The 22,599-nt window shown below is 43.8% G+C and overlaps 1 protein-coding gene and 1 non-coding gene across 4 annotated transcripts in view; one reads left to right on the forward strand and one right to left on the reverse strand.

Annotated features, from left to right (window-relative positions):
* Nucleotides 1–8,536: 8,536 nt before the first annotated feature.
* The window catches only part of ZRANB3 (zinc finger RANBP2-type containing 3), a 207,633-nt gene continuing 193,570 nt past the window's right edge, over nt 8,537–22,599 (reverse strand). For all 3 annotated transcript variants that reach the window (XM_012928208.2, XM_058664438.1, XM_058664439.1), the window contains 4 exons: nt 18,014–18,124; nt 16,357–16,759; nt 14,829–14,960; nt 8,537–9,204 (listed from right to left, as the gene is read on the reverse strand). In XM_012928208.2, coding sequence (XP_012783662.2) covers nt 9,106–9,204; nt 14,829–14,960; nt 16,357–16,759; nt 18,014–18,124 — 745 coding nt within the window. In that variant the 3' untranslated portion in view covers nt 8,537–9,105. The remainder of the gene's footprint in view (nt 9,205–14,828; nt 14,961–16,356; nt 16,760–18,013; nt 18,125–22,599) is intronic.
* On the forward strand, nt 19,857–20,006 carry LOC118757968 (small nucleolar RNA SNORA79). The gene has a single exon (XR_004995469.2). It is a non-coding gene; the product is annotated as a small nucleolar RNA SNORA79 (small nucleolar RNA).

Here is a 22,599-nt window from a genome sequence, read left to right on the forward strand (position 1 = left end):
TTGAGTCTGAATGAATAGCTGCTTCCAGAACAGCACACGTGGACCAAATGTCTGCGTCCTCCTGGTCCCAGGTCCCCGGGCCTGGGAGGGATTCCCTGTGGAGGACCTCTGCCTTAACACACTTCCCAGGCTGCTGAAGTTGGCTTGCCCTGCCAGGCGCACACGAAGGTCCTACGTAATTCTTTAATATTTTTTTCCTTAAAGAAAGACAAAGCCTTCAATACAGAAGAGAAGATGGGGTGGGTGGCTTCTGCTCTGGCAGTTCAGTCTCTGCTTAGGGTGCTCCTGTCCTGTACTGGGGGGCTGCCTGGTTCTGGCATCAGCACCTCTGGCTCTTGTCCCCAGGGACAGAGCTTCTGTCATCACATGGGACACTTGCAATGACCTCCAGGCCCCAGCTTCAGGCCCCAGCCCCTCCCAGCCCAGGGATGCTCCAGGTTTACACACAAAGAACAAAAACACAGAAACCAAAGCTCAGCTCACAAATTTCTTTTCAAGTGGGCTTTGAAAATTTGCTGTCAATATAGCGGCTGTTGCTGCTGAGGCTGGGGAACTGAATTTTTTTTTTCTTTCTTTAACCTTTTGCTAGATTTTTAACTCATTTAGAAGCCAAAGCACCTGAAAACACTTTTCTATGAAACACGATATTACCATTTTGGTAGAACCACATTTCATGTTAATCATAGAGCATTTAGTATCTGAGCATCTGGAATAGACATATTTCCTAAACAAAATCACATTTTTGAAGACCTAAGTATAGAAAAAAAGCAGTAATTTTTTACATTGTGTGTTAAGATAATCATATTTTGATACACTCAGCTAAGGTGTTAAAACATGGAACTGTTTTCCTTTTTAAAGTGGCTCCTAGGACAGCAGCAGGACAGCAGGCGCTAGGGGTCCGTCAGGCGAGCCTGGCACTGCATGGGCACCATCTGTGAGATGTAACTAGCTTGGAACTGTCTGTGCTTGCGGCTGCTGGGGAGAGGCTTGGACAGTGAGCTGCAGTTTACTCGGACCCACTCTAGCCCTGACAGGCAACTGTATGTGTTTGCCCCAGCACTCTGCGCATGGCTGACAGGGATCAAGGTGGGCAGTAACGGCACCAGAACTGCCATCTGTGATCTGACTGCTGACGGCTGCATCTGAGTGTGGATGTGCAGGCACAGAGGTAGGTGGCCATTGCTGCCACGCCACCACCGTGTTGTGGCTTCCAGGAAACTGAAAAGACGGAGGGCCAGGCCCTCAACCCTTTTCATTTACCCCTCTTCTTCCTTTGCGAAACCATATACTTAAGGACTAGGACATTCAAAAGCAACTACATATGCGAAGATTTTATAGTCACCGCATACGCTCATGGAAAGATTCAGGCTCACATAAAACTTGAGACCTAAAATTTCCATCTCATGCTGATGCCTGGTACAGCGCCACCCGGCAACCAGAACAGCAGCAAAAAGCAGAACAAACCAACAGAGTGAAGGAGAATCTGACTTAGAGTTACCAAAGGACAACATTCAAACGGGGGTTGGCTGGTGCAATGGCTCAACTGGCTAATCCTCCACCTCCAAGCACAGCATCCCAGTTCCCATCCAGCTCTCTGCTGGTTGCCTGGGAAAGCAGCAGAGAATGGCTTTAGTCCTTGGGACTCTACACTCACATGTGAGACCAGAAGAAGCTTCATTGCTCAAACAGCCACAACAGTGAGAGCTGGACCAATGCAAAGCCAGGAGCCAGGAGCTTCTTCTGGGTCTCCCATATTGGTACAGGGACCCAAGAGTCTGAGCCCTCCTCTGGTGCTTTACCAAGTCATAAGCAGACAGCTGGATTGTAAGTGGCACAGCTGATGCCTTTATGTTGGGACTGCAGGTGGAGGCTTACCTTACTACCTCAAAGCACCAGTCTCATGGACTATGTTTTTTGTTTTTTCTTGGAAAGGCAGATTTATACAAAGAAGGTTCACTCCCCAAATGACCTCAATGGCTACAGTTGAGTTGATCCAAAGCCAGGAGCCAGGAGCTTCCTCCAGGTCTCCCACACATGTGCAGGGTCCCAAGGCTTTGGGCCATCCTCGACTGCTTGCTCAGGCCACAAGCAGGGAGCTGGAAGGGAAGTGGAGCTGCCAGGATTAGAACCAGTGCCCATATGTGATCCTAGTGGTTGCAAGGTGAGGATTTAGCCACTAGGCTATGGTGCCGGGCCCTAGACTATGTTTTTTTTTTTTTCTTTTTTTTTAAGACTGTATTTTTAAAAAGACTTATTTAGGGGTAGGCTAAGTTCTTGTAGCCTGGAAAAGCAGTAGAGGATAGCTCAAGTCCTTGGGCCTCTGCACTCACATGGGAGACCCAGAAGAAGCTTCAGATTAGCTCAGCTCAGGTTATTGCAGCCATTTAGGGAGTGAACAAGTGGATCGAAGGTATTTTTCTCTTTATCTATAACTCTGCCTTTCTAACAAAAATAAAATAAGCCTTTAAAAATTATTTACTTATTTATTTGAAAATCAGGGTTACAGCAACAAAGGGAGTGAAAGAGAGACAAAGATTGTCTATCTGGTGGTTCATTTCCAAGACGGCTACAATGGTTGCTCCTGGGTCGGGCTGAAGCCAGGAGCTTTCCCAGATCTGCCATATGGATGCAGGGACCCACACAGGAAGCTGGCATCCTAGATGCTGACTTTATATGTCATAATGACAGCTCTTCGATAAGACTATTTGAAAAGATATCTATTACACAAAGTATCTTCAACTACAGTGGGGCAAAATTAGAAATAAATAATAAAATGAAAGTTGAAAATTTTGTGGGAATCAAATAACACATTCAACAGTCCAAACATCAAAAAAGAAATCATAGGGAAATAAAAAAAACCTTGTAATTTACCTGGCACATACTAACAGTGCTGAGAGCAAAATTCCCAATCATACACATTTACTTATCAAAAGCAAGAAGGAGCTCCTATCGGGCCTGGCACGGTGGCCTAGCAGCTAAAGTCCTCGCCTTGAACACACCGGGATCCCATGTGGTCACCGGTTCTAATCCTGGCAGCTCCACTTCCCATCCAGCTCCCTGCTTGTGGCCTGGGAAAGCAGTCAAGGATGGCCCAGTGCATGGGGACCCGGCACCCGTGTGGGAGACCTGGAAGAAGTTCCTGGTTCCTGGCTCTGGATCAGTGCAGCACCGGCCATTGTGGTCATTTGGGGAGTGAATCATCAGACGGGAAGACCTTCCTCTCTGTCTCTCCTCCTCTCTGTATATCTGACTTTGTAATAAAAAATAAATAAATCTTTAAAAAAAAAAAGAATGAGCTCCTATCAACACTGCAGTCAACACTCTAAATCTTGAAGAGCTAGGAAGGTATGCCTTAGAGTATGAGTTTAAGTTCTGACTGCTCCTTTCTGATCCGATTCCCTGCTAATGTGCCTGGGAAGACAGCACAAGATGACCCAGATGCTTGGCCACCTGCTTCCGCGGGAGAGCCTCATGGCGTTCCCAGCTTTTGGTTTCGGCCAAGGCTGTCATTGTGGCCATTTGAGTGAACCAACAGACAGAAGATCTCTCTCCCTATTTTACTACAACTCTGCATTTCAAACAAATAATTTTTTTAACAAACTAGGGAGGGCCCGGCGGCATGGCCTAGCGGCTAAAGTCCTCACCTTGTACACACCGGGATCCCATATGGACTCCGGTTCTAATCCCGGCAGCTCCACTTCCCATCCAGCTCCCTGCTTGTGGCCTGGGAAAGCAGTCGAGGACGGCCCAAAGCCATGGGACCCTGCACCAGTGTGGGAGACTCGGAAGAGGTTCCTGGTTCTCGGCTTTGGATAGGCGCAGCACCGGCCATTGCAGCTCACTTGGGGAGTGAATCATCGGACGGAAGATCTTCCTCTCTGTCTCTCCTCCTCTCTGTATATCTGACTTTCCAATAAAAATAAATAAATCTTTAAAAAAAAAAGAAACTAGGGAAAGAACAGGCTAAATTTCAAGCTAAAAGAAAGGAAATAATAAGGATTAGAACATAGATTTTTCTGAGTATAGGGAAGAGGGAAGCAACAGAGAATGTTAACGCAACTAAGACTTGGCTCTTCATAAGATCAATAAAATTAGCCAACCTTTAGACAGAATAAGAAAAAAAGAAAAGCTTCTAATTATTAAAACAGGTAATGAAAGATTATAAAAATTTGATGGACAATTATATGTTAAAAAATCGGCATGAAATGGACACATTCCTAGAGAGACAAAAAACCTACCAAGACTGAATCAAGTAGAAAAACAGTCTGACTAGATCTATTTCTTGGAAAGAGGCTGAGCCAGCTATAAAAACTTCTCCACAAGGGAAAGTTCAGGACCAGATGGATTCTATGATGAAGTCTTTGAAATATTTAAAGAAAAACTATAAACCTTTCCAAACTCTTCGCAAAACCTGCAGTGGAAGAAAACAATGATTCATTCACCCATTGTGGCCACCTGCGGAGTGAACCAGTGGATGGAAGATCTTTCTCCCTGTATCCCCTTCTTTCTGCATATCTGCCTTTCCAATATAAAAATAAATCTTTTAAAAAAAAGGTATCAGCTGAAAGCCTAGGAATAAGTTAAGTCATAGTTTCATAAGCAAGGATGCTGAGGACGCAGCTTAAAACATCCTGCAGAACTGCACAGGTAGTTCTAAAAATGAACCATAGCAATCCAGGGCTCCAACCAAGACCTGGCTGTGCAAGCAGCCTTGATGTGCAAACACTTGCTGAGAACTCACTTGGTTCAGGTGCCGGGAGAGTACCATTGGCTCTTGCTGCCAGCCTCATCAGAATGATGCTGGGATCCTTCTTACATGGACATCAGCTGTCATACAGATGAGGGTGTTTGGAGCGTTTATAATCCAGTGATGGGACCAGCAGCGTGGCCTAGCAGCTAAAGTCCTTGCCTTGAATGCGCCAGCATTGCATATGGGCGCTGGTTCTAATCCCGGCAGCTCCACTTCCCATCCAGCTCCCTGCTTGTGGCCTGGGAAAGCAGTCGAGGACGGCCTAAAGCCATGGGATCCTGCACCCACATGGGAGACCTGGAGGAAAGCTCCTGGCTCCTGGCTTCGGATAGGTGCAGCACCGGCCATTGTGGTCATTTGGGGAGTGAATCATCAGATGGAAGATCTTCCTCACTGTCTCTCCTCCTCTCTGTACATCTGACTTTGCAATAAAAATAAATAAATTAAAAGTAATAATCCAGTGATGAAATCTGCTTATCGGAAAGGTAAAGGTGTCTTATACTGCTTAGCAGACAGACCAGGAAATAGCAACACTTGAACAAATGTAGACTGATGAACAGTATTTCAAAGGTATTCCTATAGGCCAGTTTCCAGAAAATAAGCAGTATCTACTACTGGAAAAATCCTTGTCAGTGATTTGAAAGAGGTGGGAGAAAAATTGCTGAGGCAGAGGAATGCAGTTGAAAACAGGAACACATTTTAACAACTGTGACATTTCTTGATGTGTATGTATGAACACAACCAGGCTGGCAAGACACCCTTAACAACAGAAAGCCAGTGACAAACTTGAGATGGGATGGGACAATGTTCTCATGATTGAATATTCATGCAGATTGGCACAATAACTAGGAATTCATCTTTCCATTTCAAAAGAAAAAAAAAGATGCAATAAGTGACAGTGGAATGAACAATAAGCAGCAGAACACGAGATGGTTTTTCTGGATTGTATTTTTGATGCTTGACATCTGTAACTTGGTAACCCTACGAATAAACAATTTTTCCATCCTACATTTGAGGCTGCTGAATTATTGAACATATAATTTAAAGTGCTTCATATTTTTATTTTTAAATGTATTTTCATCAACTTGAAAGAGAGAGACACATACACAGAGAAAGGGGTCTTCCATGTGTCAGTTCATTTCCCAAGTGCTTGCAATGCCCAGGACGGGGCCAGGACGAATCCAAGAGCATGAAGCTCCATCCGAGTCTCTCGTGCAGCTGGTAAGGGCCCAAACAGCTGAGCCTTCCCCTGCTGCCTCCCAGAGTGTCCATTAGCAGGAAGGTGCATCGGAAACAGAGTATCTGGGGTACTGCCTTATAGTCCAGTTTCACACTTGGAAGTTTAACTTGCAGTAGTGTCACAACACCTGTTTCAGACATTGTTTAAAGTTTAAATTATATTTTACATGTTTTACTCAAGGATCTGAAAAAGAGATATTAGCAAGATGTGTGAGCAGAAAATTTGTTTCCCACTCAACAGTTAGGAAAACCTAGAGGAGTAATTGTTTGTCACAAGAAAAATCACCCCTGAAAATGTTAGGGCTGTGATTAATTGCTGAGCATGGGCTTCCATAACGACTCCATATGAATTCTCCCCCCTGATTCAGCAGCTACCAAATGCAGCTTTAATCATCCTCAGAGGCAGTCTGGCACCAGTGCCCCTGGTGGCAGAAGTAGGGAGGTAGGCCTGTACTACACTGGGCCTCCCTGCTCAGGAAGTGCTCCCCCACAGCTGGAGGAGGGCACCACCCTCCTAGCACAAGCGTGTTCCCATATGGTTCCATATTGCAAAGCCCTCCGCTCCCCAGCACCTATTTCCTCCTCCTGCACATCACCTTCTTCTTCCTTTAGTATTTATTTTATTGCAAAGTCAGACATACAGAGAGGAGGAGAGACAGAGAGGAAGATCTTCCGTCTGATGATTCACTCTCCAAGTGACCACAATGGCCGGTGCTGCGCCAATCCAAAGCCAGGAGCCAGGAACCTCCTCCAGGTCTCCCACATGGGTGCAGGATTCCAAAGCTTTGGGCCGTCCTCGACTGCTTTCCCAGGCCACAAGCAGGGAGCTGGATGGGAAGTGGAGCCGCTGGATTAGAACTGGCGCCCATATGCGATGCTGGCGCATTCAAGGCAAGGACTTTGGCCGCTAGGCCACCGCGCTGGGCCCGGCACATCACTTTCTTAAGGGTCCCGTCACCGAAAGCCTGTGTCTTGTGTTCTTAGCCTCAGTCTTTTCTGAGCTGGCTCTTCCCTCTGAGTCATCTTAGTCCCTGCTGTAGCTGGTGTCTTTCCCTTCATCCTGGGTGGTCCAGCAGCCTGCTCCTCTACACACACACACACACACACACACACACACCGGTGTGTGTGGGGAGGGGGGCAGGGGGCCTGTTGCCCTGCTTTCCACACACAGGGGCAGCAGCTGGCCTGGCTCTCTGGCTCCACCTCCCGAGCAGGATCTCCCACCTGCAGTCTGAGCAGGGCAGTATCCCCTTTAGAGGCTGAGGATGAAAGCACCGCCTGCCTACTATGTCCCTGAGGACTTAGCCCTTAGATCCATCCCTGTCTCTATGTTTAGTCCCGTAATTCTTTATCTCTGGGTGTCCCAAGAGTCAAGGGCAGGCAACAACACAGAGCCCTGAGACTTGTAGAGAAGGGAGGAGGAGGAGGAGCCAGCCATGGTGCTGGCAGGCAGATGCTCCCTGCTCCTGACTGTTCTTCATTGCTCACCATCGGGAAACTTGGGAGAGAGAGCGCACGTCTTCACAGATCATTGCACTTCAAGCCATCAGACAGATCTTAGGTCTGAAAATTCTTCCTTTAGAATTAGCACTTGAGTGTGATCTAAACAGCTAGTCACATCTGACCTACTTAGGCCACACTTGGGCTCACAAGCACCCCGAGCTGGAGGTGGGCAAGGCACCTTGCCAGGCTCCTTGGCTTTAAGCTGCAACGAGCCCGGGGGGGTTATCCTGGAAATGAGGCAGAAAACTGCAGAGAGCTTGACAAGCAAGCTGAAAGGAGGCCAAAGGGAGCCCAGCACAAAAGAAATGATGCCACTGATCTCCACTGCTGAAACAGTTGTGAACTTAATCATAACTCTGGGAGGAAAACTCATGATTGTATAATCTTTCTAGAAATAAACCTTCTGTATTGTAAAACCGCAGCTGCTAATTAGAATGAGAAAATGCGGCAACTAACGAGGTTTACATCCAAACATTGTTTGCAAACTGCTGCTTTGGGCTTCCCTGGAGTTGCATGCTGGGCTGTCTTGGCTCTTTGCTCTCACTGTTCTGACCTGGCTGGGTTAGTTAGCCCCTTTGTCTGTTTCGTCATCATGCTTCCATTTTTAAAATGTCACTATAAACATCTTGTCATCACTGCCCTTTTGGAAAGAAGTACCATAAATATACTTTCATAACACAACGCTGTAGAAAACAGAAAAATGAGAACCAAGAGACTAAGGGGGGCTTTGTCACTAAGCCTAGCTTCATGCATTAAAAAAAACAAACAAACAAACAAACAAACAAAACAGAGGGCCTGGTGGCGTGGCCTAGCGGCTAAAGTCCTCGCCTTGAACGCGCCGGCATCCCATAAGGGTGCCGGTTCTAATCCCGGAGGCTCCACTCTGTATATCTGACTTTGTAATAAAAATAAATAAATCTTTAAAAAAAAAGAAGCACAAGAGAAATTTTATATTTTATTTTCAGTTTTTAACAGTCATAATGAACTCACCCAGTATTACTAGCTTGTGTAACATGATTGGCATGGTTGTGTTATTATTAGAGGTTTTTCTCGTTTTTTGATGAAGAGACTAGTTAAGAAATTAAGCAAAGGCAGCAGCCACAACACCCCAAGCCCATCTGGGAGGTTTAGTGACAAGACTATTGAGCAGGCTGGTCATGCATGGCTTAGAATTCCTGAAAAATGATTTACCTCCAAAATTTCTCTTGCTTGCAAGCCTCCAGCTATACTTATGACAGTCCAGAACCAATACTGACCCAGAACATTTTCCTGATAGTTAAGAGCATATTTTACAAACATTATCTATGAGTAACAGAGTGAATAAGGCCAATAATGGGGGAAATGCAAATTTCACAAAGCCTTGTGAGACATACTGGGCAGTGTGGATGAAATCAACAAGATCATACACACATTTAGCACTGTACCTCAGCTTCAGTTATGTAACTTCAAAAACTAGTCAATACAGAAAGCACTTAGCACAAGCCCACAATCAGAGCTCTTGATTTTTGCTCTGAAAAATTTTAGCCTGGAAATATCAGGTAAAAATGAAAAATGAAAACCATCATGTTCAGTTCCCCACATGTAAACCATTGGTCATCCATTCATGGGATGTTCTACTTCTTTACCAAAAACCGTGTGATGTCTGATCCATGCTTTGCTGTTAGAGATTGTCTCCTCATCTGACTTCTTTCCTTGGCTTGACTGGCGGTTTTCTAAAAGGTAAGAAATATGCAGATTTACACATTAGGAAAAAGGCACTGACTACAAAAGCCATACATTTCTCTTTCCTTAAGGCAGGACAAATTTACATTAGCACTGTGTTCACTCACCATTTCTTGCCATGGGGAATCCTAAACTGCAGGGCAGAGGGCCTCAGCAGCTGTGGTCCTAATGTGCCTGCGGACGAAGGGCCTGTGGTCCCTGGAGCATGAGATCTGAGAGGAAGCTTGCAATCCTGGGGGACATTTGGCTATCTCATTTATTGACTAGAACGTTGTCATTGTCCTCATCCAAGTGGGGGCTATTTAGTCACCCCGAGATTTCCTATAGCATGGAATGCTTGCCTATTTCTTTATTTTCTCCTAGTTCAATTTAGAAACATGCAAATGTAGAAAATGAGATAAAACAGAACTGAATTCTTCCACTCATCTTGGATGTATAATTTTTTTCTTTTTGCAAGAATCCAAGAAAGTGATTACAGAAGGGACTGTTTTTTTCTTTGGCTGTTCTTAATTCTCCTATGGGTCATGAATTCACTAACAATTTGCACAGCTGAGAAATGAGGTGATTTTTCATCCAACTAAAGTCCAAGGGCATGTGAAGTGATCCAAGTAGAAAGGACAGTGAGAGAAAAGAAGGTTAAAACTGAAAGAACAGAAAACAAAAACAAACATCTTTTGGATATGTGTGAAAAGATTGTGGAACCTACAATACTAAAAGAAGACTCAGGAAAAGCTCATATATAAACACTGGAAACACACTGAATGCTTCTCAAAAGCGTATATGTAATTGCTTAGTACCTTTTAAATGTGCCATTGCTGGTATAGGCATTCATTCAGTCCAGCAGTTGCCAGTTGAGACATACTCTCATATGGGAGTAGCTGGGTTCAATGTCTGATTCCAGCTCCTTAGCCCAGCTTCCTGGGCAGCAATGGCTCAAGCAGCTGGGTTCTGGCTGCCCACAAGGGAGACCCAGAAGGAGATCCTGGCCCTGGCTGCTGCAGCACATGGGGAGTAACCTGGTGGATGCGACTGCATGCACACATGTGTACACACACACACACACAGCTCCTCAAACATGTCAAGAAACACCCAACTCACCAATGTTTTCATTAAATCAAGAAAGGCAATTCTTCTATCACATCAGCATTTAACTTGTGTACTTAAAACGCAGAGTCATAAAGAGAGGGAAAGCTCCCCTCTGATATCTTCCATCTGCTGGTTCAGCACCCAAATGGCTGCAACAAACCAGGAGCATCAGACTTCCTCAGGGTTCCCCATGTGGCTGGCAGAGGCCCTAGCACTTGGCCTATCTTCCATTGCTTTCCCAGGTGCATTAATAACTGGTGCACATTCGGGATGCCAGTGTCTCAACTGTAGCCCCTTACTGGTGCGATTTTAAGGATGCTCTGTCAATTGCTAAGATGAGGGGACCAAAAATGAGTAGAACACATGGAAAATACCTTAGCAACAAATTTTTAGCCTGTAAAAAATCCAATTAAAAAATACATATATTTTAAAAATTATTTAAAATGCAGAGTGACAAAGAAGAAGGGAGACTCCCACCCGCTGGTTCACTCCCCAGAGTGCAATAGCCGGGGCCAGGAACTCCCATATGTCTGGCAGGGACCCACATATTTAGGGCATTATCTGCCTTCATATGTATACTAACAAGTAACAAGGCTGAAAATGGAATGACAGGAATTTTAAATAACACAAGAATATGGCATGCAGGCCTCCCAAGTGACTTAACTTTGCTGTGACACAAAGCTTGCCCCTGTCCAACTATTTTCACTTGGTGATTTTTACAATTCAGATAAGGAATGACCTGAAAATTTAAAAAACAGCTTTATCTATAAAAAATATGCATGGTGGTATTAGGTTAAGAATGAAAAAAAATAAATTAAGTGACTTATGTGTTCAGTATGGGAAAGGCTTAGTAAACTAGGGCAGAGAGCTATTTAAGAGAATATTATGCAACCATCTTAGAGGATACACATTATGAATGGCTGGAGGACATGGGCAAATGCTTATATTCTGCCATAAGGTGAACAATTTGGATGTAAGGTTGCACACTGAAAATCTGCCTCTTTTACAGATAACTGAATAGGCAGATCCAGCTCTATTTTACAGTAGTGCTTGTTAAAATTCATTCTAGTGAAGTCACTGCTGGTCGATGTGCTTGGAGAGGCAGGACCTCCACAAGGCTGCCTCACTCTTGCCCCACGGTGTCCTCAGCAGGTCAGCCTGCAGGGCACAGGTTGGTGGCTTGAGGAGGACAGCTCCTGGACCAGGGAGGTTGAGTCTAGGCATCTGGGCTGGCCTGTGGTGGGAAGGGAAGGTAAAGTCTGCCACTCCTTGGATATGTGGGAAGGGGAATCTCTGGGTCAGGGTCTGGGAAAAGAGTCAAGAAGAAGACATAGGGATTTTTAGAAGGCAGGAAGAGGCAGGTTATCTGGAAAATCAGATGCTTAAGAGCAGCCCTTGAAAAACCATGCTTGGAGGTGCTGATTAAGACAGCAGAGTAGGCATCCACATGTCTGGATTTCCAATTGTTACTCTGCCAGACTATCATGGAAGATATGTCCAGAACACAGCATTTTTACGTGAGGGCAATGAAGGAAGCGCAACATAGCATGATGCCTCTGAGGTTCCAGGGGCCTCGGGCTGGGGCTCCCTGAGCTCTCTCAGGAGGCAAAAGTTTAACACCCTTCCCCTACCAGGTTCTAAGATACTACAAGATGATGTACCTGCCATGAGGTGATCTATGAGTGGCAGCCACTTGGAAAATCCTTCTGACCAAAAGGAAACCTCATAGCACAAGAGGGAATCCATACTGGAGAGAAGCCATTTGCATGTGCCTGCCTTCAGAAAAAGCTTCAGGGCCCCACGCAGTGTGTGACACATTAGCGCATACGAGTGGGAGAAAAGTCTTCTTAGTGGCAAGAATATGGGAAAGGTTAAACCTCCGAGCTGTGAGCCTTCACACTGAACAGAAACCCTACACGCACAGTGCTGGTCACAGCAGCCCCCACAATCAAAACAAGTTTGCTGTTCATGGAAGATGTCAGAGTGGTGGAAAGGCCCTAGATGGGACTGCCGTGGAAGGCCTTCCGTCAAGAAGTAAGTTGAACTGTGTGCACCAGTGTCTGCACAAGCCTGATGCCTTATGCCAGCAGCCAGTGCAGGAAGAATGCTCATACTGGGGTGAACTGCAATCTGTATGGCAGCAATCCACACAGAGGAGACGTCTTATCTTTGTGGCCAGTGTGGTTGCAGCTATGCTCAGAGAGGGAGTCTGACTGTATGAGATTACTCTTAAAGGGACAGTCTTTGTTTTTTCTTTATTAAAGGTTTGCTTATTTTTATTGGAAAGGCAGATTCACAGAGAGAAGAGAGAGACATAAAGATCATCCGTCCACTGTTTCACTCCCCAAATGTCCGCAATGGCCAGAGCTGAGCTGATCCAAAACCTGAAGCCAGGAACTAATTCTGGGTCTCCCACATGCGTGCCGGGTTCCAAGGCTTTGGGCCATCCTCCTCTGCTACTTTCCTAGGCCCCAAGCAAGAAGTTAGATGGGAAGTAGAGCAGTAGGACATGAACCAACACCCACATGGGATCCTAGTGCTTGCAAGGTGAGGATTTAGTCAATTCAGTCATCAGGCTGGGCCCTAACTATTTTCTTTAAAGAAAGTTCTCTAAATTAAGTGTACACAATGCTTCCTCTGCCAATAATCTATCCAGGTCTATGTGACAAATGGAGAAACTTTAAAAATAAATGCCCAACCTGTTGCAGCATGGTGGGTTAAGATGAGACTTGCAACTCCAGCATCTCAGAGCAGAGTTCTAGCAACTCCATTTCTGACCCAGCTTCCTGTTGATGTGCCTGGAGTGCCCCAGTGTGGGAGACCAGGACAGCCTGGCCAAGCTCTGGCTGATGCGGCCACTTGGGCAGTGAACCAGCAGACAGAGGTCTTTGTCTTTCCTCTTTGTGACTCTGCCTTTCAAATAAATAAATATAGCTTAAAACACAAAAACAAAACAAAACAAAAAATCAAAAAACAGCCAGGATTGGTTAAGGCAGACCAACTCTCCTTTCCCCCAATTGAATAACACAAGAAGTGCCTTGTTTATCATTTTAAAAAATTCATACTATGGGCCTGGCGTGCTAGCCTAGCAGCTAGACTCTAGCAGGTAGAGTCCTTGCCTTGCATGCACCAGGACCCCATGTGGGTGCCAGTTCTGGTCCCAGTGGCCCTGCTTCCCATCCAGCTCCTTGCTTGTGGCCTGGGAAAGCAGTTGAGGAAAGCCCAAAGCCTTGGGACCCTGCACATGTGTGGGAGACCTAGAGGAGGCTCCTGGCTCCTGGCTTTGGCTTGGCTCAGCTCCGGCCATTGCAGCCGGTTGGGGAGTGAATCAACAGAGGGAGGATCTTCCTCTCTGTCTCTCCTCCTCTCGGTATATCTGACTTTCAGAAAAAAAAAAAAATAAAAATTCATCCTAGCGGGGGGCCCAGCATGATGGTTCGATAGCTAGATTCTCACCTTGTAAGCACCAGGATCCCATATGGGCATTGGTTCATGTTCTGGCTACTCCACTTCCCATCTAGCTCCTGCTTGTGACCTGGTAGGGCAGTAGAGGATAGCCCAAAGCTTTGGGACCCTGCCTCCAGTAGGAAACCTGGAAGAAGCTCCAGTCTTCAGATCAGCTCAGCTATAACCACTGTAGTCATTCGTGAAGTGAACCAGCAATGGAGGATCTTTTTCTGCCTTCCCAATAAAGATAGATACATATTTTTTTAAAAAACCAATCTTGGGGGTTGCTGTAGTGGTTCAACTGCCTACTTCTCTGCCTTCAGCACTGGCATCCCATATAAGTGCCAGTTCAAATCCGGGCTGCTCCACTTCTGATTCAGTATCCTGTTTATGGACTGGGAAAGCATTGTAGGATGGCTTTCGTCCTTGGGTCCCTACACCCACAATGGAACACCCTGGGGAAGCTCCTGGCTCCTGCCTTAGGGTCGGCTCAACTCTGGCCATTGAGGCCATTTGGGGAGTGAACCAGCAGATGGAGGATCTCGCTCTCTGTCTCTCCTGTAAATCTGTGTTTCAAATAAAAATAAATAAATTCTTAAAAATGAATCCTAGTAGATAAGCAAAACTACGTAGTTTTGTTTTTCTCTCTGTCATTTTAAGCAACAATAAATGCTTAGAGATGAGTCAAGCAGTGTATATGGCCAGCAGTGTAATGTCTGCATGCTCAGCTGAGTTGGCTGTTGAGATAACTGATCAATTTACTTATTTCAGGACATCCTTAGGCATAAACAAATATACAAATATGTGTCACTGCCCCAATTCACAAAACCTTGTTTATGTCCAGGTCTTTCAAGACTGTGCAGTGTCGAAGTTATCTTTGTTATTTCTACAGGGTGAACATGTCTTGCACGAACAAAAAGGGAGACAGTTTCTCTTGCCTCTGTGTCTGAGAATCCACACTTGCCTGGAGCAACAGGCAAGTGCTGGATGATAAAAGGAACCTATTGACTCCCACATCCCTGTACCAGTTTCCATTTGATTCCCAGGGCTGCAGTCCAGGCCGTCCACAAGCTCCACTGACCTCTCTATGACAGATCGTGCAGAGAGTCTGCAGGTTGTCCAGCGAGCACTGCCCTCCGCCCCCATACACCGGCTTGATGTGATCCACCTGCCAGAAATGTCCTTCGCTCGGCTTTTTAATCATTTCATTTAGCTGCAATAAGAACACAGGATCAGCGATTTTCAACACACACACTGCAGGAACTGTTGGTTTTGCATTGTTCAATAATGTTTATATAGCAAAACCATGGGGAAAAATGTGTTAGAATGGCTTTTTATAGCTTTTATTTGAAGCAGAAAAAACCCTCTAGGTTAGCAATTTAAAAGCAATAAAATGTTTTCTGGAAAGTACTTTTTTCCCTTCTCCTTACTTAATCCATTTTGAAAGACTTAAAAGCAAGGATAAAATACCAAGACAGATTGATAAAAATGTTTCTTTCTTAACCTTTGAATTAATTTCTATGTTCATTAAGTCAAAACTGAGAAAAAAAGAATAAAGACAGATTAGAATTTCAAAACTTGTTAATATTGCTGATTCAATCTTTAATTATTGACCTAGATGCATTTTTATTATACTAACGACAGTTTCATATTAATAGCCATCACCCAGAACTCTTATTCTGTTCATCAGAGAACTTTACAAGTAGCATAGATGGGAATGAAATTTCTAGAACAAACCTGTGGAACTTCCATATTTGCAATACATGAAGATGTCCATTTACAGCAGCCAGTATTCAGGCCAGTCTATATATACACACTTTATATTTAACTAGTGATGACCCACACTAAAAACAGGATGTATTATAACATTCTGCCTGAGGGAGTAAAAGCAATTCACACTACGGCAGTGCAACTGATTAAATATCACAAAGATGACAGTTGTTCTTATTTTCTTCATCTTGAAGGAAGTATAATCAACTTCACGGTTCCTGGTCATGGGAACATGGGATTATTTTTCTAAAGAACCTTTAAAGAAAGTTTATTGGAGGATAGTAGGTTAAGCCTCCATATCTATCTATCTATCTATCTATCTATCTATCTATCTATCTATCTATCTATCTATCTATCTATGCCAGAATCATATATGGGCACCTGTTGGAGACTTGACTCTTCTACCTCCCTGCAAATGCACCTGAGAAAAGCAGCAGTGGATGGCCCAAATGTTTGGAGCCCTGTACCCATGTGGGAGACCCGGAAGAAGTTCCTGGCACCTGGCTTCAGCCTGGCCCAGCCTCAACCCTTGGGGTCATTTGGGGAGTGAATCAGCGCATGGAAGATCTGTCTCTTTCTCTCTGCCTGTCCTCCTCTCTCTGTAATTCTGCCTCTCAAATAAGAAATAATACTAATAAAAAGCAAGTAAGCTAGCAGCACAGGGACCTGACCAATGGTGCTGGTCTGGGAGGAGCCCTGAGACATCATCAAGGTGGGTTCATTATTTTACTTTTAATGCCCATTTAAAAATTCCCATCTAAAAAAGCTTGAAAAAAATTAGCGAGCTAACATCGAAACCTCAGCTTAATGCTGCCTTCTGAGCCATGCATATACATCACCTGTTCTAATGGAAGCGTAGAGGACCAGGTGGCATCCAGGAGGTCCTTCCTCTGACTTGTAGGAGCACCTTTCAGACGTAGAAAGAGTTCATGGGCATTCACATTACACAGCTGACACACACCACGTTCTGTTTCAAAGACTTTGGCTCGCAGGTAACTGTTATTAGATCGAATCCAAAACTCTTCCTGACATTTCAGAGAGCAGAACCGTGAATCCCAAGAGCTTGCTGAGCACTCTGGCTTAGTTTGGCAAGTAGGACGCTGACAGTGGAGACACAGTGCATTTCCTTCAGTATCCACAGCTTGCAAATAGCCTTTGGATGTAAAAGACTTTCCACTGAGATCAGCTTGGGCTGTGCAGGGATTTAGACACGGGACACAGGCTCCATCTTCATGGAAGTTTCTATAATTGAAGAAACACTGAGTAGGTAACTAATGAACAATTAGTCTAATAATCACTGCTTCCTATAAATGTCTTAAAAGTTTCCCAGTTGAGAATCTGTAGACAAAAGGCCCACAGATTTTGTAAGCCAGTGTGGAAGTAAAATGGTTCTGGTCAACACTCTGCAGTATAGGCCAAATGAAGCAGAGTGAAGAGTTAAAAAGAAAAATATCAATTTGAATACAAATATGCTGCCTTTTGGAAACTTCATGGCTTTATGTCAAATAATCAGACTTATAAACCTGGAGAAGTTAGAAAATGCTTCTTTAGGGCTGGGAAAGCATGAAATAAAACAGCTGGAGGCAGGTGCTTGGCACATGTTTAAAGCTCGTGCTTGGGCTGCACACAGCCTTATCAGAATGCCTCGTCTGTGTCCCAGCTTCTCACTTCCAATGCAGATCCTGCTAAGGTGCACGCCTGGAAGCAGCAGGTGATGGCACAAGAACCTGGGTCCCTGCTGCCCAAGTACAAATCCTTGAATGAGTTCCAGGTTCCTGGCTTTGGTCTGGCCAAGTTCTGGCCGTTGTGGACAATTACGAAGAGAAGCAGCAGATCAAAGATCTCTGTCTATCTGCCTTCCAAACAAAGTGAAAATAAATAAACAAATAAAATCCCCACTAAAGCTTAGTGCTACCCAATCCCCTAACTATGTAAGGCCATAAACCTCATTAGGCTAGTGAGTGCACTATGAGCTGGTCTGGCCCCTGATGGTTTAAAGGAAACAGATTCTTCCTGCCATAAAGTGACAGTGTAAAACAGCTGAGTGTGCTGATAGAAATGAGACCAGTAGATGGGTAAGTATTGTCTCCCACAGGGAACTAAAATAGGACATGTGTTAGAAGAGGTATCCTAATCAATTTATGTTGAAAACTCCTACTCGGAAAGTGAAGTTGTTTTGCCTGTTTTCCCAGGTGGTTTGTCAGGAGGGTTAAAAGAAAGCCTCATGATACAAAAAGCTTAAAAAGAGGAGTAGGACCCAGTTATGACTTCCTGTCTCTTGATATCTATCTTGCCAGTCTGGGGTGGGTCACTTGGGCTCCAAGGTCTTAGGGTCCTTCCTCATTTTTAAAATAGAGAGATCATGTATGTGCCTAATAGAGTTGATAGGACTTAAAAAACTATGTTGTAAACGCTCTTTGTAATCTGTAAAGTAGTCACATAAATATGAAGTATTATTACAATTAATGCATGCATTTAAAGGAGCTGTGACCTTACTTTGGGGAACAATCCCATGGCTTGAATTCCTTTGTGATGAGGCAGACATGGCCCCCTTCATTCTTCACCTTGTCCATGGAGGCTTTGGCAACATCTTCTTTGGTTATGTATCTAAAAAACATTGCACTTTAAGTTGGCATCCTGTCTCTCCTGTAAGAACTTCTGCATTGCATGTTCATAGAGGAACAGAGTAGCAGGAGAAAAAGTCAAGGACTATTCTATTCACTGTACCCAAAGTTAGGAAATGGAGTTGTCTTCCTTTACCTTGCTGTCTAGTAGTTGGAAAACACATCTGTGTTCCAAGTTAGGTTTTCTGAAGATTCATGTCTTCTGACAAAGTCAAGAGTCACTTAGGATAATTTGAACCAATTTTCATTTAGGGGAACAAATGAATGAGGGCAGAACTAAGAGATAATTAGATCGAGGCACAGCTGCCAGGCGTAAGGAAACTGCTTGTCAAGCTCTGCAGCGTCTTACACCACATTTTTAACTGCGTCTTGGTTTTCCCTTCAAGGTACCTCCCAATCATCATAGCCAGTTACAGGAAACACCATATCAGTCCGTTTGGGTAACGTGATTCTCAGTTCACCAGGTTGTCACACCTTGTATAATCTCAAGGTTCTTCCCACTTGCCTGAACCCCTACAGGGTTTATGGGACCTTTCACTGACATAAAGCCACTCTTGGGGTAAGATTTAGAACCTTATGCAACACCATCAAACTGCGCAAAGGTTTAGGGATTGGAAAGAAAGAGGAAAGTACTCTAATTAAAGGTGATGGGGGAATTTAAATAGATGAAATGCTATCACCCAATTAACTCTTTCTAATTAGCATGGCCCAGTTTCTCTGGTAGATTACAGCTACTGTAGATTTTTGAAAGAAAAATTAGTTTCAATACACCTTCATGCTTTTGAGTATCTCTCCATCTGGTAGCTTGACAACAAGAAATTAAAGTTCAGTCATAATGGAATTGTGCAATTATAGATAAAATGTTTCCTTTATGTTCTTTGTGATGAGGGGGATATGGCCCCCTTTGTTCTTCCCCTTCTCCGTTGTCAAAGTTAACTGTTATAAAAGTTTTTGCTAAATTTTCTTAAAAATAACTTATTTTGAAGTTGGCATTAAGCCACTTCCCATATCAGAGTTCCAGTTTGAGTTCTGGCTCCTCCACTTCAGCCCCAGCTTCCTGTGAATGCTCCTGAGGAAGCAGCAGAGGATGCCTCAGGTACTCGGGTGCCTGCCACCCATGTCAGTGTCCCCAGTGCAGTCCCAGACCCTTGGCTTCAGCCTGGCTCAGCGCTAGTTATCATGGGAAATCAAGGAGAGATCCAGCAGAAGTAAGATCTCCCCCTATCACAATAAATTTATACAAAGTTTCTTTTTTCTTGTTTTTTAATTATTTTTTTTAATAATCTTATTTAGTTGATTAGGGAACAAAGGGTCAAGGGCTATAGGGTGAAAGTGGGTAATACCATTGTTTCCACACCAATATCATTTTTCCCTGTATCTGGGGTCAGGGAAAAAAACAAAGTTTATTTTTTCTGAACATAGATATACACCTTTTAGTTTTCTATTTTTATTGACACATAGTTAATAAACCATAAAATAGTCCAACTTAAAGTTTGCAATTCAGTGCATTTTAGGATATTCACAAGATTGTGTAGCCATTAGCATGATCTAATTTCAGAACATTATCATTACCCCTCAAAGAAATCTGTACCTATTAGCACTTACTCTTGAATATAACTTTTGCTTTTGAAAATCAACGAAAGCAAAACATAGAAACTAATCTCTAACATTTACTCCTCATGATACCTTCTGTTTTTGAAAATGAATGATAACCTTGCTATGGCTGTTCTTCTCATTGCTTGAAGCCTTGGGCAACGGGATTTTGGTCCATCATATAGCAAAGCTGGCTTGTCTTCACTTAGGGCACCATGGCATGGGCTTGGCTAACCATTAGCACCTTCTGATTTTTACAGAGTCAAACAATCATAAGTCAAGCAGTGATTCTAGATTAAGAAATGTATTTACGATTAAAAAAAAAGAAACTTTCAAAACAGGTATACAGTTTACAGAGAACTAAGTGATAATATTTAGGTAGCTCTAATCTAGGACTATGAAAGAGCACTGGGTGACTAGGAGTTGCTCAAACATGATACTCTGAAGTCATTTTAAACAGTTTGCTCAGGTTTCTAAGGTAGCTTACACAGTAGTTTTTTTTTTTTTTTTAGATTTATTTATTTTTATTGGAAAGGCAGATACACAGAGAGGAGGAGAGACAGAGAGGAAGATCTTCCATCCAATGATTCACTCCCCAAGTGGCCTCAACGGCCGGTGCTGTGCTGATCCGAAGCCAGGAACCAGGAACCTCTTCCTGGTCTCCAATATGGGTACAGGATCCCAATGCTCTGGGCTGTCCTTGACTGCTTTCCCAGGCCACAATCAGGGAGCTTGATGGGAAGCGGGAAATGCCAGGATCAGAACTGGTACCCATATGGGATCCTGGCGCATTCAAGGAGAGGACCCCAACCGCTACTCTATCTTGCTGGGCCCCACAGCAGTTTTTAAAATATCTGCTTCTTTGCAGCATGAAGGTAGAAAATTCTTCAAATTAATGATGGAAGGTAATTTCTCAGCAGAAATGATTTTACAGGATGAACTTACAAAAACACAAGAGGTGGGCCCAGTGCGGTAGCCTAGCAACTAAAGTCCTCGCCTTGCACAAGTTGGGCTCCCATATGGGCACTGGTTCTAATCCCAGCCGGCCCCACTTTCCATCCAGCTCCCTGCTTGTGGCCTGGGAAAGCAGTTGAGGATGGCCCAAAGTCTTGGGACTCTGGGCCTGCCTGCAAGACCTGGAGGAAGCTCCTGGCTCCTGGTTTCAGACCAGAGAAGCTCAGCTGTTGCAGCCACTTGAGGAGTGAATCAGCTGATGGAAGATTTTCCTCTCTGTATGTGTGACTTTCCAGTAAAAACAAATAAATCCTTAAAAAAATGTAAGAGGTAACCAAAAATTGCGCAAAATAGTATTTTCTTCTACCCAGGACTTGAAACACAGATGCAAAATGTATATATAGTTTCAATAAACTGACAGCCCATGTGTTTACTTAAACTCCTAATGTGTGATTATGATGTCTGATCCTTTCAGAACCACTGAGGAATGACTAACAATAACAACCTAAGGGCAGCCTAGTGGCTGAAGTCCTCGCCTTGCATGCCCAGTATCCATATGGAAGCCAGTTTGTAACCTGGCTACTCCACTTCCCTTCTAGCTCCCTGCTTGTAGCCTAGGAAAGCAGGAGAGGATGGGCCAAACCCTTGAGACCTTGAATTAATGTGGGAGACTTGGAAGAAGCTCCTGGCTCCTGGCTTTGGATCAGTTCTGGCTGTTGTGGCTACTTGGGGAGTGAATCAGTGGATGGAAGATCTTTCTGTCTCACTTTGAGTAAATCTGACTTAAAAAAAAAACCTAATAACATTTTGATGTAGCAAGTTAAGCCAATGCTGAACACTGACATACTCTTGGAGAGTGCTGCTTTGAGTACTAGTTGCTCTGCTTCGGATCCCGTTTCTGCTGAAGTATCTGGCTCCTCATCCAGCTTATTAATGATGCAGACCCTGGGAGGCAGCATGACTCAGGTACTCGAGTCCCTGCCACCTATGGGAGAGACCTGGCTCAAGTTCTTGGTTTTGGTCGGGGGCAGACATTTGGGAAGTGAATAAGTGGTGGGATCTCTTTCTGTCTGTCTGCCTGTCTCTCCCTCTCTCTCCGAGTAAAATAAGTAAATAGGTAAAAAATGTTTTCTTTAAATTTCTTTTAACACTGATAAGCACTTCATTAGAGTCTTACATTTGTATTTTTCTTATTAAATAGAAAGGAGGACACCTTTTCATTTCCTTCTGTTTCCAGTGTGCATCTCAAAGCAAAAAATAAAAAAAAACAACAAACCAAAACAAGCAAACAAAAAATAAATCACAAAAAAACAAAAACAAAAACTCCAGCTAAACCGTACAAGTCTTTGAACTTATGAACTTATAACTTAGTTTTTTTGCTCCTAAACTTCTACTTCCTCTGCATCTGCCCATCCCACTCACCAATTTCTTCAACCATTTTATTCTCTTGACAAAAAGTAGTTTGCTAAAGTATTTGTGAGGATTCTAAATGAACTCATGCTTCCCAGCATTGAGGGTGATGGAATGTTAAGTCTTGCCTTAGGTATTATTCAATGTTTAACAGCTTAGAAAGTGAGTTCAGCAGTTTTAAAAAATGCTGAGGAATCTAGCCAGAGATTTAGGAACCAAAAATAACTTCTGACTTTCCTATAAGAAGTTTAAGTACACGTTTTTGGAAACCACACATATAAGCACATACACACACAAAAAAACAACAGGTCCATCAATCCCAAGGAAGGGAGTTGACAACTTTTCAAACTGAGTAGAAAGTTGCCAGCGTTTAATTTCCCACTGAGGTTTGCTAGGAAGCTCATGTAAATACAGCAACAACTCTCAAAAGCATTATGGTAAATCCTAACTTTGGCAAATCAAGAAGGGAGAACATTGTCTATTAAATTAATTTCTAGATTA

Source organism: Ochotona princeps, chromosome 5, assembly GCF_030435755.1.
Source record: "Ochotona princeps isolate mOchPri1 chromosome 5, mOchPri1.hap1, whole genome shotgun sequence".
Lineage (NCBI taxonomy): Eukaryota > Metazoa > Chordata > Mammalia > Lagomorpha > Ochotonidae > Ochotona > Ochotona princeps.